The sequence below is a fragment of the Pleurodeles waltl genome, chromosome 9 (assembly GCF_031143425.1).
Source record: "Pleurodeles waltl isolate 20211129_DDA chromosome 9, aPleWal1.hap1.20221129, whole genome shotgun sequence".
Classification (NCBI taxonomy): Eukaryota; Metazoa; Chordata; class Amphibia; order Caudata; family Salamandridae; genus Pleurodeles; species Pleurodeles waltl.
In genome coordinates, this window is record NC_090448.1 from 12,157,814 (window position 1) to 12,177,463 (window position 19,650).

At 48.1% G+C, this 19,650-nt stretch overlaps 1 protein-coding gene across 2 annotated transcripts in view; it reads left to right on the forward strand.

Annotated features, from left to right (window-relative positions):
* The window catches only part of GXYLT2 (glucoside xylosyltransferase 2), a 169,921-nt gene that overhangs the window by 138,314 nt on the left and 11,957 nt on the right, over positions 1-19,650 (forward strand). For both annotated transcript variants that reach the window (XM_069206110.1, XM_069206109.1), the window contains exons 3-4: positions 10,328-10,459; positions 14,928-15,179. In XM_069206110.1, coding sequence (XP_069062211.1) covers positions 10,328-10,459; positions 14,928-15,179 — 384 coding nt within the window. The remainder of the gene's footprint in view (positions 1-10,327; positions 10,460-14,927; positions 15,180-19,650) is intronic.

Sequence of the window (19,650 nt, forward strand, 5' to 3'; positions counted from 1 at the left end):
GACGAGTCATGACTGCTGCTAGAACATGAGTCAGGACAGATGATGGAACATGAGTCAGGACAGCTGCCAGAACATGAGTTACGACAGATGATAGAACGATTCATGACAGCTGCTAGAACATGGGTCAGGACAGATGGTGGAACATGAGTCATGACCGCTGCTAGAACATGAGTCATGACAGACGCTTGAACATGAGTCAGGACAGCTGCTAGAACATGAGTCACAACAGATGACAGAAGATGAGTCAGGAAAGCTGTCAGACCATGAGTCAGGGCAGCTGCTAGAACATGAGTCACGACAAATGATGGTATATGAGTCATGATAGCTGCTAGAACGTGAGTGTACAGCAGCTGCTAGAACATGTCAGGACAGATGCTGGAACATGAGTCACAACAGATGCTAGAACATGGCTCATGACAGATACTAAATCATGAGTCGTGATTGATGCTAGATTATGAGTTATGACAGCTGCTACAACATGGGTCATGACAGATGCTGGAACATAATTCATGACAGATGCTAGAACATGAGTCACAACAGCTCCTAGAACATGAGTCATGATAGATGCTAGAACATGAGTCATGACAGATGCAAGAACATGAGTCATGACTGACAGATTTTAGAACATGAATCATGAGGACAGCTAAAACATGAGCCACTACAGAAGATAGATTATGGGGGTCATTCTGACCCCGGCGGGCGGCGGGAGCCGCCCGCCTGGAGGGAACCGCCGAATGACAGCACCGCGGTCAAAAGACCGCGGCGGCCATTCTGGCTTTCCCGCTGGGCCGGCGGGCGACCGCCAGAAAGCCGCCCGCCGGCCCAGCGGGAAACCCCCTTCAACAATCAAGCCGGCTCCGAATGGAGCCGGCGGAGTTGTAGGGGTGCGACGGGTGCAGTGGCACCCGTCGCAATTTTCAGTGTCTGCGAAGCAGACACTGAAAATCTTTATGGGGCCCTGTTAGGGGGCCCCTGCACTGCCCATGCCAGTGGCATGGGCAGTGCAGGGGCCCCCAGGGGCCCCACGACACCCGTTCCCGCCATCCTGTTCCTGGCGGTAAAAACCGCCAGGAACAGGATGGCGGGAAGGGGGTCGGAATCCCCATGGCGGCACTGCAAGCAGCGCCGCCATGGAGGATTCCCTGGGCCAGGGGTAAACCGCTGGTTGCCCTTTTCTGACTGCGGCTTTACCGCCGCGGCCAGAATGGCCCAGGAAGCACCGCCAGCCTGTTGGCGGTGCTTCCGCAGTCCCCGGCCCTGGCGGTCATGGACCGCCAGGGTCGGAATGACCCCCCATGTGTCATGATAGATTCTAGAACATGAGTCACGACAGATGATAGAACGAGTCATGACCGCTGCTAGAACATGAGTCAGGACAGATGATGGAACATGAGTCAGGACAGCTGCCAGAACATGAGTCACGACAAATGATAGAACGAGCCATGAGAACTGCTAAAACATGAGTCACTACAGAAGATAGTTTATGTATCATGACAGATCCTAGAACACGAGTCACAACAGATATTAGATCTTGACTCAGGACAGTTTGTAGCACCTGAGTCATAATTGCTCCTAGAACATGAGTCACAACAGCTGCTAGAACATGAATGACGACAGATGCTGGAATATTATTCTCGGCAGGTGCTAGAACATGAACCATGAAAGATGCTGAACATGAGTCACAATAGAGTCTGGAACATGAGTCACAGCAGCTGCTACAACATGTGTCACGACAGATGGTAGAACATGAGTCAAGACGGGTGCTAGATCATGAGTCACGATTGATGTTAGAACATGAGTCACGACAGACACTAGAATATGAGACATAAAAGAAAGGTGCATCTAGAACATGAATGATCATAGCCACTCACTGGTAGAACATAAGTCACGACAAATGCTAGAACCTGAGTCAGGACAGCTGCTAGAACATGAGTCAGGACAGGTGCTGGGACATGAGTCATGACAGCTGCTAGAACATGCAGGATAAAAGCCACTCTCTGCTAGAACATGAGTCAGGACAGGTGCTGGTGCATGAGTCATGACAGCTGCTAGAACATGAGCCATGAAAGAGTGGTGCATCTAGAACATGGAGGATAAAAGACACTCTCTGCTAGAACATGAGTAAGGACAGATGCTCGCTCCTGGAAAAGACATATGACCACTGATGCTACTAGAACCTAAGCCGTGACAAGTGACTGCTCCATTTTGACCTGATACCATGGCTGGGCTGCTGGGTGTGAAGGTTCTGGAGGGATGACCAGGGAAGAGGCCACGCAGGGCCTTCTGTGGTCAGTGGAGTGTTCTGAACCAAGACCTTTCTGTGAATGGGGCAGTGTAGAGGTTTCCTGTGAGCCAGGCACCGGGCTTTGGGACTTAAGGCTATCAGGGGTCATTACGACCCTGGTATAGTGGACGTATTACCGCCAACAGGCTGCCGGTACCTACCTCCACTATTATGATGTTGGCGGTTTGGCCAAAACCAAACCGCCAATGTACCACACCGATCATCAGGGTGGTAACGACTGCCGGGCTGGAGATTACAGTCTCCAGCCCGGGGGCCGTCACTAGGCAGCCCATGATATTTTGACCCTGCCCACCGCCATGTTTTCAGTGGTTTCTGTACCGCCACTGAAACCATGGCGGTAGGGACTATCAGTGCCAGGGAATTCCTTCCCCCTTCCCTGGCACTGATAGGGGTCTCCCCCACCCCCTATCCCTCCCCAGGGTCCTCCCCACCCTCCCCCGCCCTCTCCCGACCCACCGCACATTTACACACATACATGCACATACATACACACCCATACACACACGCATACACACATTCACCCACGCATTCATACATTCATACACACTCACAACTACACTCACGAACATACATCCAGGCACACACGCAATCTCACGACACAACATGCATGTACACTCACACCCACTCATGCACACACACATCACACACGCATGCACGCATTCACACACCCCCACCCTCCTGTCGGAGAACGAGACTTACCTGCTTGCAGGGGGTCCTCCGGCAGGAGACGGGACGCGGCGCTGCTGCCAGCAGCAGCGTCCGCCGGCAGAACACCGCCAGGCCGTATCATGGAACATGATACGATCGGCGATGTTTTGCTGGCGTGGCCGCCATGACCGTCGACGGAATTCTGCCAGCCTCCTGGTGGTATTCCGTCTACGGTCATAATGCATGGACGGTCGGTAGCCACGGCGACGGTATGTTGGTGTCCCTCGCTGTGGCGGTAGGCGGCATTTGCTGCCAATGTCATAATGGGGGGCTATATTGTTCATGAAGCCCCGCATAGATAGCTTTTTATTAAAGTCGTTGCGAGGTGTTCATCGTGAGAGCCAGCGTTCTCTTGGGCGGAGGATGTCACAGCATGGACCACTCACAGCTGCTTTAAGTGTTGGGACATGATCTTGGGGATGACAGCCTGACAAGGAGAGGTCTCTGTTGAACAGCTTTCTTAAGGGTGTATTGTCCTTAGGGGGAGGTCTGTTGAGTCTGGCTAGTGAAAGGTAAGGTAAAGGCCCTCTTGACCTTGGTGCATGGTCTCAGTCTTCTGAGCATGAATGCGGATGCCGTTGAACTTCATCCAAGCTGGGTGTCTTTCAGACAGTTTGCAGCTCTGTGGAGGTTCCTACCTCTCTGATGTGACATAGATCTTGTTATTGTCTGTACACATGTGGTGGGCATTTAAGATGTGCTTCTGAGGGATGTTGGCAAGAGGGCCAGGCCCTGAGGTCTTTGCAATCACTGGTGCTGATTGCAGACATTGGGTTTATTCACTCTAGGAGGAGGTGGGTCAGCCGAGTGGTTCCGTCCACTCTTGTAAGTATACTCAGACGAGTAAGCGAGACCTTATAGTTGGATATCAGACAACAGCTCCACTAGGAGCAGAACCCAGAACAGTCCCTGGTGCAGATGATTAGACAACCTTCTCTCGTGTGCAATGAGGTGGTTTCTCTCCCACAATCCTGACCAATAGGGCCAAGAAAAGTCTTTGGTCTACAGATGTATGACCAGTCGCGTCCATCCTCGTCTAGCGGTTGGTGAGCTGAGATGGGCTGGTCTTGCACCCCTTCGGACTGGGTAAGGGTGGAGCGATGGTTGCATGTTTGGATTGTGGGGATGGACCTCCGCGGATAGCGAGGTATTGAGGACGCTAGGGGTTAGCATCTCTGTGGTTGACGACGGTTACATTGCAGACTTGACAGGTAACAAGGCTTGTATGAAGGACGAGGGCGCCTTGATAGCTCCTGACCCTTGCACGAGGCGAAGGTTCTAGAAGGGGGCGGGGGGCTAGTGACAAGGCTCCATCGTTGCCTGGACTGAGGTAGGGGCAGGTGTGCTGCTGGTGTCTCTTGTGTTCCACTTTTGTTTTGTGGAAAGCACATAAGTTACCGTTGTACATCTGGGGAGGAGATGCAGACGGACCGTGATGATTTAGAAAATACTGGCTCTGATATTTCTCTTAGTCATTTCACTGTGTAATTAATGCAGGCTTAGAAATGGCCTTTTTTAGGACACCTTAAAGAGGCGTGGAAGGCCTCATATGATACATTCTTCTAATAAAGTGACACGTTGAGAGAGAGGGATTGGGCCTTGGGTGTACCCCTTCCATCATTGGTGTCCAGGATTGTCTATGGTTTGACTTTCTTTGAATGAGCTGCCCATCAGGGCCCTGACACTGTGTGGCTGTGTCCAGTGTCCTGTTTATCCACCCATTGGGTTTGTTCCTGGAACTCAAGCAGTTCCTCTGTTGGACTGGAGCCAGTGTTTGCTCTTTGATTAATTTTCTTTGCTGACACAACATCATTTAATTGCTGGTTTGTACCACGCACGACCTCTAACACAAAGCCAGAAATATTGCTTTTCCAATGCTTTTTAGCCCCGGTTCATTGTGTCCATGGAAGCCTGTCTGGCTCCAGGGCTTCAAGAGGATGCAAACACCGGGGGTCTCTAAAAGGGACGTGGGCCCTCTAGCTAAGGCCATGGCTAAAACACGTAAACCGGTTTTGACCCCTGAGGACCCCCACTGAATCACTTCTGGAAGCCCAGGACCCCCAAGCAATTTGTATGACTGAAATTTCAAACATTAAAACAGTAATTCACAAATAATACACAAACAAGTACACACCAAACAAATACTCAAATTACTAAAGGTATATTATTTTATATTGGAAAAACTGTGCGAAAATCGAACATTTGTATTTTGAAGGCTAGCGCTGCATCTCAATGTTTGGTGTTTTTTGGGAAAGCTGCAATCCTCAGGTCAGATTCTATATGTCCCAGGGATTTCTGTTTTTTTTTTAGGTATGAAAGATATGAGAAAGCTTTTTCACATAAATATGTGGTGGGGAAAGGAAGTAAAGCCATAAGGGCCTCTCCATAGCCTCTCAGTCACATGTAATTTATTTGTTTTGTAGCGCCTCTCATACCAGTGTAGGGTGTCGGAGCACTTTACAGGGGACCACAAGGTGCAGGATTCACATCATCCATACTAGTAGCCATTTCCTAAGAGTGCTTGGTCTGGAGAAGAACATACTCAGGATTCAGAACACAACACACTGGTTAGGATTCACTTTAGTAATAAGAATATATTTCCACACAAGCAAACCTTTTTTAGCAGCATAAGGAAAATGAAAGACTGGGAAAACAAAACATAACTTTCTAATTTGTGCCATGCAGTTTGCATGCAGCTCTTTGATGACAGTTTACAGCTCAGTGTGCTAGATTACGATTGTAACTTATGAATTGCTCAGTAAAACAAGCATTTGCAATGCAACATGTCTCGCGTTTGCTCGAGTCAGGGCTATTAGTGTTGTAAATTCCTAACTGGACTTTTCTTGCCACATAAATTGAAAATGAAAAGTAAAACAGTTGACATGAGCGGTCCGATTCCAAGCACCACGGCCGCCATGAGCCCGAAGTAGAGACACAAAAGGAAAAAGAAGTTTGCTCACTATCAAACATATCAGCAATCTTGCAATTATCCATGTAACAGGGTCGGTATCCAAGTCAGTAACCAAACCGCCCCAAGGAGGGACTAAAGTAAAGCATTTACCAATGATAACTAAGGATTTTTGAAAGACAAGCCTGTGAATAAATGATAGTGATGGGCGTGCCGTGGGCGTGGTTAAAAGCCCAAATAGATAACAAAACGTTGGAAAAGCAGCCCTTGTGTGCTGCTATGCACAACCTAAAAAGAATCTCTGTGACAAAAGCAGTAACCCACTGAGCTATGGACATAAAATAATGTTCTTTGCATATTCACCCTCTAGGCTACCTTGAATGAGTCAGAACTGCCACTAGACAAACCTCCCATTTCTCTTTAGTAGGTACATTTATCACCAGATTTATCTTGACGCTTTTATTTTTGTGGGGGAAAGATGCTGGATGTACAAGGAACTTTGCAGTGCTTTTAAAACTGCTGCACAAACGAAGTAATAAATATAAAAACACGCATGTGTTTCTGTGAGAGGCCCCTGCTGGCCCAGCCCTTTGGACCCCTTCGGAATGTGTCACGGACCCCCAGGGGGCTGCGAACCACAGGTTGGGAACCCCTGGCATAAACTATAAATTTGTGATCCATCTAGTGTGTCACCGACTGGTATTTTGGTGCAATATTAAGTAAAACATGTCAAATATGAACGGGGACTTAGGAGCCAGATGTACAAAGCTTTTTTAAGGTCACAAACGGTCTGATTCGCAGAATTGGGCTATTTACGACTGCAACTAAATATTTTTTGATGTATCAAGCCTTATTTGCGATTTGATAATCTATTACCGAATCACAAATTTGGTTTGGGATTCGGTATTAGGAAGGGGCCTGTTCAGGGCGTACCTTCCTGATACCGAATTGCAGTCTGCGTCAACGTTTTGCAAAATTTTTAACAGCAGGCAGTGGTCCGCCAGCCCACTGCCTACTCTAAAACATTGAAAAGAAAACTTTTAATTTCCCTTTTTGAAACACATCCCATTTTCGTCTAAGGGAAAATGGGCTGAATTCAAAGAAGAAAAAAAAGATTGCTTTATTTAGAAGCAAAGAGAGGCATGGTGGTCTGCAGAACCCCAGTGGGCCACCATCCCTGTGATTTTAGCGATGCTGAATTGGTCGCAAAGCAAGACCTATATCATGAATATTAATGAGGGATGTCTATTTGCGACCCACTAGGATTCGCACAATGTGTGAAACACACATCACTACAAAGGTGTTTGTGATTATCAAATAGCGAATCACAAAAATGTGCTATTTGGAAATCGCAAACCAGTCCCTACATCTGACCCCAGATCACTGACATGGATGACCTTAACGATTTTCCATCAATTATTCTGAAATGAATTCCTGTTATTTGCCAGTAAAGTTAAGGACATGAATATAGGGCCCAAGAGGGACCCGTTTGGAATTACTAACAGGTCTGAGACCCGAAAGGACCCGGCCCACTTAAAGCCCTTCCTGGCACAGTGCAGTCCGGGTTGGCAGTTGTGAATTGTTTCATCGTCTCTTCAGGGCTCGGCACATTCCTTTGGTTATGTTGAGTTGTTGGGGACCAGCTCATAGTATTTCTGTGTTCACGGAGGGTTCCGTGGGTCTTGAGAAGAGACAGTGGATACAAAGCCCTATTAATGCTGTCAGTCCAGTGCACCAGGATGGATGTAGGGGTTACCATGGTGAAGTCCTTTCTGACTTTGAGTGTTAGAGGGAGAGAGACAGGTGATTTTTTAAATTTCAGGATACTTGGTGCACAGTTCGTCCTTTGAATGGAACGGAGCCAGGACATGATCTGTCCGGGACAGTGACAGATATTCCGTGACTTGGAGTTCTGGGAGGGGACAGGACAGGATGCTCAAGCTGTGACCTATGGTCGGTTCTGCTGGGACTCAGTGATGGCACATGTTGTGATTGTGGGGATGTGAAGTGCTGTGATGCTACGGAGATTGTGCGGACACACTGTATGGCTCTGTTTGGAAGATAAATGGAAGGAATGAAAGAGTGTTGCGTTAGGTTGTGAGCAGCCAAACATACATAACCAGTAACCTGTAATTCTTCCTAATGTATAACTGCATATGTGAGTGGTGTTTATGTAGCACAGGCCAGGCCGAAAAGTAGCGGAGCGCTGTACAGCATCGAAGGTTGCATGCAGTCGGTGTGTTACTGCAGGGTAGTTGCTTCCTAAGAGAGAGAGTGGACTGTTACTGCATCATGATGACGTGTTCTTCAGGGAGGTGCAACTTCAGCTCTTTCCTGCATTGGAGCAGAGTTGGGCGGTCCTTATGGATACAGGGATGTTGTTCCAGATCCTGGGTGCAGAGACGGAAAGGTCTGTTGCTTCGTTTCTTCTCCTAATGCACTTCTCTATGTCCAGTCTGATGGTGTCCTGGTTGCGTGTTTGGTGAGAGCTGCAATTTAGGAAAACCTAGAAATGCAGCTGCCTTCACTTCAACAGAACAGGACTAGAACCCATTCTATTAATTTTGTGTATACACGACACGAGGAAGAGAGTCACCCATGCTCTCGTCACTAGCAAACTGGACTACGGCAACGCACTCTATGCCGGCATCACCAAGAAACTTCAATCAAGACTACAAAGAGTCCAGAATGCAGCAGGCAGACTCATCCTGGACATCCCGACACAGCCGTATCTCCTCCCACCTCAGCAACCTACACTAGCTTCCAGTCAACAAGCGTATCTCGTACAAACTCCTGACCCACACCTACAAGGTGCTGCACAACATAGGACCGGCATACCTCAAGCACCGCCTCGACTTCTATGTACCCAACAGACATCCCTGTTCCTCCCAGCTCACCCTTGCAGCAATCCCCAAGATCTGGAAAAGCACAGCAGGAGGAAGATCCTTCTCCTACCTCGCAGCCCGGACATGGAACACGCTACCTCTCGAGCTCAGGCAGACGCATCACTGAAGCAGTTCAGGAAGGACCTCAGGACCTGACTCTACGACTGAGCAGCGCGCGCACTAACAGCGCCCTGAGACCTTATGGGTGTTAGCTGCGCTCTATAAATCACTGATTGATTGATTGATGCAAGAGCCCTTGACAAGCATGTGTGCGGCGGTGCACAGAGTTTCTTCCACTGGGTCATGGAATCTCTCTCCTGCTGCTGTTCAAATCTTGCGGATCAGAATCCACCTTTAGAGTCAGTGGTGTACTTGTTACTTTTGCTTGAAACGTTACTTTGTAGCTAAATTAGGCCTTTGTTCCTCTCTTAGGTTTGCTGTAAAATGAGATTGATTTTTAGTATTTACATTAAATTAGTTGTTCGTTATCATACTCCCAAAGACGGGTCTGGCCAGGAGCACTCACCAGCAAAGGCTGCAGTCTTTCACCGTGGTACAATGTGCTTTTTCTTTTTTTAGTTCAATTCTTTATTGATTTTTCAAAGAAGAAAAAGAACAAGTAATCACCCACAGTTAAGGACCATTGTATAAACATAAAGTGTAAATGATATACAAAGCAGAAATAAACCATTAACCAGGAAAAATAAGAATAAAAGGCAAAAAAACAGGGTATCCAAGTCCCGTAATCACATAACCAGGAGATCAGTCGTCTCATGAAGGTAAGTAGATGTCTAAGTGGACGCTAATGTTAACATAGACAAAATACATTTAGTAAGTATAGATCTAACAATATTATATGGATAAACAAATTCAAGATTGTCTTATATCAAGAAAGGGGCCTGAAACAGAATGAAATGGTTGTAAGTTATCATTCAACTTATAGGTCATTTTCTCAAATGTAGCCACGTCAAACGTCTTCCAGCCGTAAAACATCGGGGTAACAAATTCTCTTCCAAAAACGTAGTTTGCTGATTTTAGCCAGACTAAGAGCTCTAGAAAGCCGCTTAAAGGTGTGAATGGAAATGGGGACAAGCCTGGAATATCATGCAGAAGTGATGAAAGTTTTGTTAAGGACTGATGAATAGGGGACCATTTTTAAGTGGTTTTCAATCAGAAAGGGCTAATTTTGGACAATCCCATTATACATGAATTGTATCACAATCAGGTTCTCAGCACCTCCAACAAAGGGAATCAGGGCTCATCTTAGCTCTGTATAGTTTTGCTGGAGTTCAGTGCTAATGGTGCAGTATTTAAGGTAGTTAAATTTAAGGCGGGAGCCCTTTCTTATAGTTCCCCAAGAAGGTGTCCCGATCCTTACCTGAAAGTTGTGTTGAACCGTGAGGACACCAGGGTCTGGATGTTTCAGGTGAGGTAGAATGATGATTTAGAAGGGCATAAAATCCGGACACTGTGCTTTTTCAGTCACTAGACTCTTGTGCTCTTGTTTTCTGTATTTTGCAGTTGCGGGCGTGGCCTAAGTCCAGCACCCTCAAGTTTGAGTTCAGCACCTACCCAATCAGCTTCTCGGTGGGCAGCGCGCGGGACTGGAAGAAACTCTTCAAGCCCTGCGCGGCACAGCGGCTCTTCCTTCCGGTAAGACATCTCTTCCGCGCCCTTCAGCCTTCTGATGGGTTGTTTTTGGTAAAGCTCTCCAGGATGTGGCCAGAAAACCAATCAGAAACCTTAAAATACCATTCGAGGCCAGCAGCTGTTGTTTCTTTGCATGGTCTTTCCTTTCCTGGTTCTTGAATAAGGATGTTGGTGCCACAGCTTGGGATGTTCATGGTAGAACATCCCAGGTACAGCTCCAGTTGCAATAGGTGTATTTGAGAGAACCCTGGGCTGTAAGTGGAGTCTAGGGGTTCTGCCTGGGCGCTGCATCAGTGACTGATGTCCCTGTCACTATGCATGTTGTCCCATCTCCTGCAATTCAGAGAGCCAAAAACATCATTTCTGAGAGCTTCACCGCCAGTGCCCTAAACAACAGCCCCCTTTGTCCCACCACCTGACCTACCCAGAGCAGGATCTGTGTGACCCCAGTAGAGTTTGATACCCCATTTATGCCAGGACAGAATCTGTGAATCATTCCTTCTCTTCGAGTCCCACACTTGCATAGAGCTCTGCACCTTTTGCTGCTAAGTTCACTCTGTATGAATAATCAGTACGTGCTTACGTGTATGTTTACATCACAGAGTAAGGGCCATATGTACAAGGCCCGTAGTGTATCGCTGCACTACCCTACGCCATCGGGAAGGGGCAGAAATGCGCTGTGTCTACAAGATGCTCTACATGTCTCTCCCTCCCACTGTGCTGAACCACAAATTGCTGCCATGCACCAATGCAGGCACGGGCGCCTGCGTTGTGGGGGTGATTGTTTTTGTGCAGGAAGGAACACCTTCCTGCACAAAAACAATCAGTGGAGGTGATTTCCTCTTCCTATGTGCGCTGCAGAATGCAGCACACATAGAGGGAGGAAAAACGTGGCGAAATGAAGATATTTCTCTCCATTGCATCACTCTTACGCCTCCCCTGGGGTGGTGTAGGTTTTTGACGCATTCCCAGGCTTACAAAGCCTTGTAAATCTTGGAATGTGTCAAAATCCATGGGTGTTGCGTGGGAACACCTACCACACTGCCCAAGGAAACTCCCCCCGACTCAAAGTAAGGCAACGCAGCCACTTGTGCTATATTTTCTTACTCCATACCTATGAGGCCGTGTGAATCCTCGTAGAGTGGCTTTGCGTGGCCTTGTAGATGTGGACCTGCAGCCTGAGCTGTCAGTGCGCCACTAAAGGTGGCCCTAAGTGTAGGGGTGGCACCTCCCTCCACAGCGTCATACACCCCTCCCTGCTTGGGCAGTAGGGTCTGTTCTGGATCGCTGCCCTCTGGTGTGTAGGACCCACAGGTTCAATGTGAGTAAACTCAGACTCTTACTCACAGAGTACATCATTGTGTCCATTAAACGCCGGGACTGAGGACGTGGTGGCCTGATGGCACGAGGGGAGGTGGCAGACCTCAGTAAGTGCAGAAGAATAATTCAAAGGATAACTCGGTACCCTGGTCGTCCGTAGAAAACAAGGGCCCGACCTCCGATGGAGGAGTCCTTCCTCCCAAGGGCCACCTGGGCACTGAGCTACCAGCTCTTGAGGGAGCCGCAGGCCAGGCCCCTCCCGAGGCGAGAGAGTGCTAGTTACTTGAAGAGCCTTCATGGGAGTGTGGGTGGCACGGAGTGGCACAGTATCGAGGTGGATAATATTGACCTACGATGACGTCACATAATCGCTACACCGCTAAGCAGGTATCACTACCCTCACCTCCGCACCTGTGCTTACCTCGCGGTGTGGCAGTGAGGTCTGTGTACAGGGCGTGAGATTCTCGTGCATCTGCCGGTCTCCCTTCTGGAAGGACCAGAGCGCTGCGAGGCCCTACAAAGGGCAGCTGGGCGCTACCGGTTGACATAACCAGTTTTTTTTATTTCGATTTGTTGGATCGGAGTCCGTTGAGACAGCACGAGTTGACGTAGTTCATTCTTTTTGCGAGCAGTCAGGTACCTTGGTTATCTTAAAATAAATTTCAAAACCCCTTTTTAAAATGTGATATAAAACACTACCCCCTGCTTGTGGTACATGCAGTAAGTGCTTGTAGGGTAACCCTCCAGCTCGTGTGTGACCCTGGGCTGGCTCTGATCTGGCCTTGGGCTGCCGGTCAAGGACCCCGCTCGCCCCTCCGATGGACGTGCCCCCGGGGGACGCTGGGAGCAGGCGCGCCTGTGATCCCCGGCAGTCTCATACATCCTTGCTGTGAAGGGACCTCGGCCCTCCGGAGCCAGCTGCTAAGAGCATATATGGTGCCTCCTAGGCCCCGCTGGGCATCCCTCGGGCCCTGTGTTTATGCAGCTCTCAGGGCACGCTGTTCGGCGGGGCCCCCCAGTTCCTATATTGTGGGTTATTTCTGCAGGTCACGAGCCTTTGGGCAGGGGCTCCCTGCCTTCTGTGTCCTTGGCCCTCGTCCAAATGTGTCCCTCTGTGTGGGCACTGCCCCCACCACTCCTCCCCGGAAATCAGCAGGCAGTGGACTTTGTTCCGGTGGCTGCAGGGGAGGCCCAGACACACATTTTAGGGGAGAGTCACTTATTTTTCATCGTCACTCTGACCCACAACAGGAGAGAGAGAGAGAGAGAAAGCAGATGAAAGGTGGTAGGGACAAAGACGGAGAGTGACAGAGAGAAGGGGATGGCAAATAACCTGTAAGAGTGAGATAATGAGACAGGAAGAGCAGGCAACCTCAGTATTCATGAGATAATGAGACAGGAAGAGCAGGCAACAATAGTATTCGTGAGTTAATGAGACAGGAAGAGCAGGCAACTGTAGTATTCATGAGATAGTGAGACAGGAAGAGCAGACAACCTCAGTATTCATGAGATAATGAGACAGGAAGAGCAGGCAACAATAGTATTCATGAGTTAATGAGACAGGAAGAGCAGGCAACCGTAGTATTCATGAGATAAAGAGACAGGAAGAGCAGGCAATCTCACTATCATGAGATAATGAGACAACCTCAGTATTCATGAGATAATGAAACAGGAAGAGCAGGCAACCTCAGTATATCTGAGATAGTGAGGCAGGAAGAGCAGGCAACCTTAGTATTCATGAGATAATGAGACAGGAAGAGCAGGCAACCATAGTATTCATGAGATAGTGAGACAGGAAGAGCAGGCAACCTCAGTATTCATGAGATAATGAGACAGGAAGAGCAGGCAACAATAGTATTCATGAGTTAATGAGACAGGAAGAGCAGGCAACTGTAGTATTCATGAGATAGTGAGACAGGAAGAGCAGGCAACCTCAGTATTCATGAGATAGTGAGACAGGAAGAGCAGGCAACCGTAGTATTCATGAGATAATGAGGCAGGAAGAGCAGGCAACCATAGTAGTCATGAGATAATGAGACAGGAAGAGCAGGAAATCTCAGTATTCATGAGATAATGAGACAGGAAGAGCAGACAACCTCAGTATTCATGAGATAATGAGATAGGAAGGGTACGGTGTAGGAACCTGGTGTGGTGTGTGGTGGGTACCCAAGGTACTTACAGGACAGGTAAAACACACCAATAGTTGTCCTACCTCTTAAATACACTGCACCCTGTCCATGGGGCTGCCTTGGGCCTACCTCAGGGGTAACTTAAATTTATTATAAGGGAAGGGTTATGCCTGGTAAATGGGTGTACTTGCCAGGTCGAAATTTCATTTTAAAACTGCACACGCAGACACTGCAGTGGCAAGTCTGAGACATGTTTACAGGGCTACGCATGTGGGTGGTACAATCAGTACTACAGGCCCACTAGCAACATTTGATTTACATGGCCTGGGCACACATGGTGCGCTATACCAGGGACTTACTAGCAAATCAGAATGCCAAACGTGGATAAAGTAATCACCAATACACAGAGAGCACTTGCACTTTAGCACTGGTCAGCAATAGTAAAGTGCCCAGAGCCCTAACGCCAGCAAAAAAAAGTTCAGCACAGGATCAAAAACAGGAGGTCAGAAGCCAAAAAGACAGGGAAACCACACCAAGAGCTGAAAGGTCTAGCAGACGGTGAGAGGAATGCACTGGTGTGCAGGGTGAGAAGCTTGCACTGATGAACAGTCAGAAGTTTGTAGATGGACTATGAGAGAAGCCTGCAGTGGTGGGCAGTGTGAGGGGCTGCTGCTTGTGTGTAGTCAGTGAGATTTGTGGCAATAAGATGGGTGCACAGGTGGCCAGTGTGTGAAGCTGGCACTGACTGGCAGTGAAAAAACCTACAATGCTTGCATGACTTCATGCTCCCGTGATCTCAATCTGCTGTGCCTAGAAGCACTGAATGCATGTCTTAACCTCACATTAACAATTTGAAGGGATTCGGTCTGAAGTGTGCGCTATAAAAATAAACCTACTCACTGTGGAAACCAAGCTATGACTGTGTGTTCTTTAAAGTGTTGCCTATGCAGTATGTTATGTGTGGTGATGGGCTGTGTGGTTCTTGCTGCCTTAATAATATGTATCTTTACCTCACATCACAGGTGCTCTTACGGGATGTGGACTCTCTCCTCTACGTGGACACGGACGTCCTCTTCCTGCGGCCGATAGATGACCTCTGGCGCTTTCTGAAACTATTTAATGCCACACAGTTGGCAGCAATGGCGCCCGAGCACGAAATCCCCAAGATCGGCTGGTACAGTCGTTTTGCACGCCACCCGTACTACGGCATGTCTGGCGTGAACTCAGGGGTTATGCTGATGAATCTGACGCGCATCCGAAGCACGCAGTTCAAGGTAATGGACCAAGTAAAAACCTTCTTGTTCAGCTATGATGGACAATAGAGAAATCCTGCGCTGCTTGTTTCGTGTTGGAGCAGAGGTGGATTGGCACAAAAGTAAAATGGAGACTTGGGGGCCGCATGTACGAACGTTTGGAATAGCAAGTTCCTATTTGCGATTTCATGCTATTCGCAATCAGGAAATTACAATTTTGAATGTATGAAACTCCTTTGAGTTTCTTTTGCGATTCCCAGTGGGTTGCAAATAGACCTTCCTCATCAATTTTAATGAGGTAGGTCTCACTTTTTGACCCATTGGTTACCGAATCACAATTTGGCCTTCGTACATACAAAAATGCTTTTTTTCTGCGAATCAGACCATTTGCAACTTCTAAAAACCTTTGTACATCTGGCCATTGGTTCTAAAAACACCTGGGGGGTGGGAAGTATAGGTCACACGTCTGATGCAGAAGGCCTGTTCAGAAGGTGGGGGAGGACGCCATAGGTCGATGATCAGCCAATCACATATCAGCAAAAATTTCACATCTGATTAGCTGCTGCTTTTCCGAGGCATTGTGTGTCAGTAAATCCTTTGTCTTACTTGTGGCCCTGCCCACCACTAGTGATGCACCAGGAAGAGGAACAATGCAGTCCTTCGGGGGAAGGAGAGGCCTTGTCTTAAAAACCTTGTGGAAGGTAATGGAAGGGGCTAATGGGCACCTAGAGGCAAACCAAATCTGTCCCTAAACGGAATTATTGCTTTAGCTGTGCGAATGATTGTGTGAAAGGAGAGTCTTGGGTCTCAAATGTAGTTTCAGCCAGGGTGTAAACACTTTGGCCTTTGACTATAGTTTTACGAGAAAGGAGGGCTGGGGTTGGGAGGTTACACATGCACATATACACCGCACTCACACCATTCATTCATTCACGCACCCACTCGCACACCCATACACAACACTCACTAACAAGTACACATACATTCATACACTCAAGCATGCACCAAATATTAAAAAAATAAAACTTACCTCAGCAGCTCCGACAGGGAAGTCATTCAGGTCCCAGGGTGGTTGGGACTGCTGCCATCCTTCATTGGCTAGCCAAAGGTCAGCCAATGAGGGAAGGCAGCAGTCCCTCACTCGTCACAGAGTGGAGTGGGGTCAGTGAGACTGCTATCCCCACCTGACTCTGTGACGAGGTGTCACTGAAACTGAAAACTGAGGCTTCCAGGTCCGAGGCAATCAGTGATGCTTTCCTTGTCATGAGGCGTCAGGTCTCGAGACACTTTTGCCAGGCTGATGAGGTGACGCCCACAGGGTTGTGAAATCCTCAGCCTGGCAGAGTTCAGCTCAGGCAGCCAGACGCCTGTTCATTTACTACATGTCTAGCTCCTGGGTGCCTGACCTGAACCACAGGAGTGTCTGTCAGGCTGACTTTTGTTCAGCCTGACACACACTCTTCGTGTGAGCATACGGATGGGCCGCTGCAGAACACTGACACCCATAGACAGGGGACCAGGAGGTAGAGGCTCAGTAAGGGGTCACATATGAGATTGGGGTACCCACTAACAGATCTGTGCCTCTCTCAAACACTACGTGAACTGAAGTACAGAAGAAGGAGGAAAAAGCTGCAAGACCCAACAGGCCTCAGTAAACACCTGTGGGTGTTCAGCACCCGTCAGAACATCTCCTACGCAAGTGGAAGGAACCTACTCATGCGTCAAACAATCTCAAATACTTCACAAACGCACTCTTCTGACCCTCTTACAATTGATAACAGGAAACCAGTGTCCCCTGCAAGTGAATCCCTGATTTACAGAAACCAAATTTGCGGACCAAATTATATTCTCCACTTACACAGAACATTTGGTAAATGTCATTAGACCTACCCCCATGAACACCAAGTTTAAAAACCCACAGCTAGAGTCCACATGGCTCTCTGCACTCACACAGGTGCTAGGAAAAGCTTACACCCCAATTGTCTGCATAAACCAGAAAATGAGAATACAACTAGTGAAAAAGAGACTGTGGAACATATATAGAGGCTCATTAAGGCCTAGACTTACAAAAGAGTCACGGAATGCAGCAACCAAAACTGCTGTGCAGTGTTACGCGAAATCAAGAGCGATATGTCTCTCTCCTTCCTCTCCCTAGCGCCAGTGCAGATTTCAGCTTCTGTTCGGCATACACACACACCTTTGCTCCATAGTGCAAAGGTAAAACTTTTCATACTTTGTATGAGGTGTACAGTGCAGCACACATGCAAAATCAGAAAAGAAAGGAGAAATAAAAAAAATTCTCATTTTCTCGCCTCCTTTCAAATGTCTTAAACTTTTGGTGCAAACGCTGTCTACTATTGTTTGTAGGTAGGGTTTTGAATGAAAAGGCACGCATGGTTGCATGGGAACGCCCGTGTACCAACCATGTTCCACCCCTTGGTGCTGCTTTGCATTACTTTTAGGATACCTTTGAGCACAAAACAAGTTTTGCACTTGAAAGTAAATTAAGAAAAAAAGTGTTATGTGCTGGTTTGCGTCCCTTTTGTGATGCTGACCCAGCTCAAAATATTTGTAATTCTACTCCCAAGTGTTTGGCTGAAGTGGGGCATTAGCGAAAAGTCGGTAGATGTCCTGCCCACTAAACTACCCTTTTCCTTACCTCTCGGTACAGCACCAGGTTACCACCGGAAGAACCTCCATTTGTTCCTCCTGCAGACACCTTTGACCAAAGGCACTGTCTGCTACTGGGCTGACGGTTAATGTATGTGTAATGGCACACGTTGTCCAATATCTATTTTTTTCCTGTTTGGACTGCCAGAGAAAGCACGGCAGTCCCAAATACGAACCCGAGTTGTAGGCTGAGAATGTCAAATCCCAAATATCGATGGGACTATATATCATTACCACAATATTGAGGAACAAAATATCGAAAGGTAAGTTTCTATGCATTTTCTATGCTCTGCATATACATGTCTGCGTAATATATATATATTAATCTTCAAATTTGGTGTTAAAAATAGTAAATCCTTACCTCCCATATATTTTGTCCCTCGATATTGTAACAATATTCTATTCTGTTCATGTTTGGGGTTCAATATTCCCTCCTAGAATGAAACTCAAAGGACTGACCCCTGCACCATGGGAGAAAACTCCCATAATTTTAGGGCCATTTGTTTTTGAATGACAAGCTCCCAGGGAGCTTGTTTTTTCGAAAATGTGTGTGCATTAAATATGGCTTCCACTTGGCCTTCAGGGGAGCTGCAAGGATCCTTGTCTGCTTGGGAGTGAACTCTAAGCAGTGCCCGGGATGAGCTTCTTGGTCGGATGTGGGGGAATGACACAAAAAACACCCTCTGTACAGTATAGCAAACATACCCTGCCTTGCTTGAGAACACTTTGCTGAGCCTATAGCTCCAAGAGGCCATGAGAAGGACCGATGTTGCACTTCGTAAGTGCTGCTTTGTAAAAGCTGAGGAGCCTTATTTAAATTAGTTAATCTGCAACCCAAAAATAAAAGCATAGATCAGCCTTTGAGTTCATGCACCTTCTGGACTCTGCAGAAGAAACCAGCCACAGCTTTAAATGATGGAAAACACTGCCTGGGGGATTCCCTCTAACCTAAAGACGGCATGATTCATTAGTATTAATATGCTTCACTGATTAGTCATTCATTTTTTATTTACTCTGTTATTCCAAAAGGTTATTGTCAAATTATTTCACTTAACATTTGTGCTTTTCACATGGTAGTATTGTTGCTGTGCTGCAGTTTACAAAAAACTCCAATAGCCAAATTTGTTTACATCTGTCTGCGGTGTCCCGGATTACCTGCCTTCTTACAAGAACCTGGAACCCACCTTTGGGTCACTCTGCCAGCACCCCATCTCCATTTTACCAGACACTAAGGCGGTCATTCTGACCGCGGCGGGCGGCGGTTGCCGCCGAATGACCGCCCCGCGGTCAAAAGACCGCGGCGGTCATTCCAACTTTCCCGCTGGGCCGGCAGGCGACTGCCAAAAGGCCGTCCGCCGGCCCAGCGGGAAAGCCCCTGCAACGAGGAAGCCGGCTCCGAATGGAGCCGGCGGAGTTGCAGGGGTGCGACGGGTGCAGTGGCACCCGTCGCTTTTTTCACTGTCTGCTAAGCAGACAGTGAAAATCTGTGTGGGGCCCTGTGAGGGGGCCCCACGACACCCGTTCCCGCCATCCTGGTTCTGGCGGTGAAGACCGCCAGAAACAGGCTGGCAGGAAGGGGGTCGGAATCCCCGTGGCGGCGCTGCAAGCAGCGCCGCCATGGAGGATTCCCTGGGCCAGGGGAAAACCGGCGGGAAACCGCCGGTTCCCCTTTTCTGACCGCGGCTTTACCGCCGCGGTCAGAATAGCCCAGGAAGCACCACCAGCCTGTTGGCGGTGCTTCCGCTGCCCTCCGCCCTGGCGGTCATGGACCGCCAGGGTCGGAATGACCCCCTAAGTGCCTGATTTAGAACTCGTCGGACAG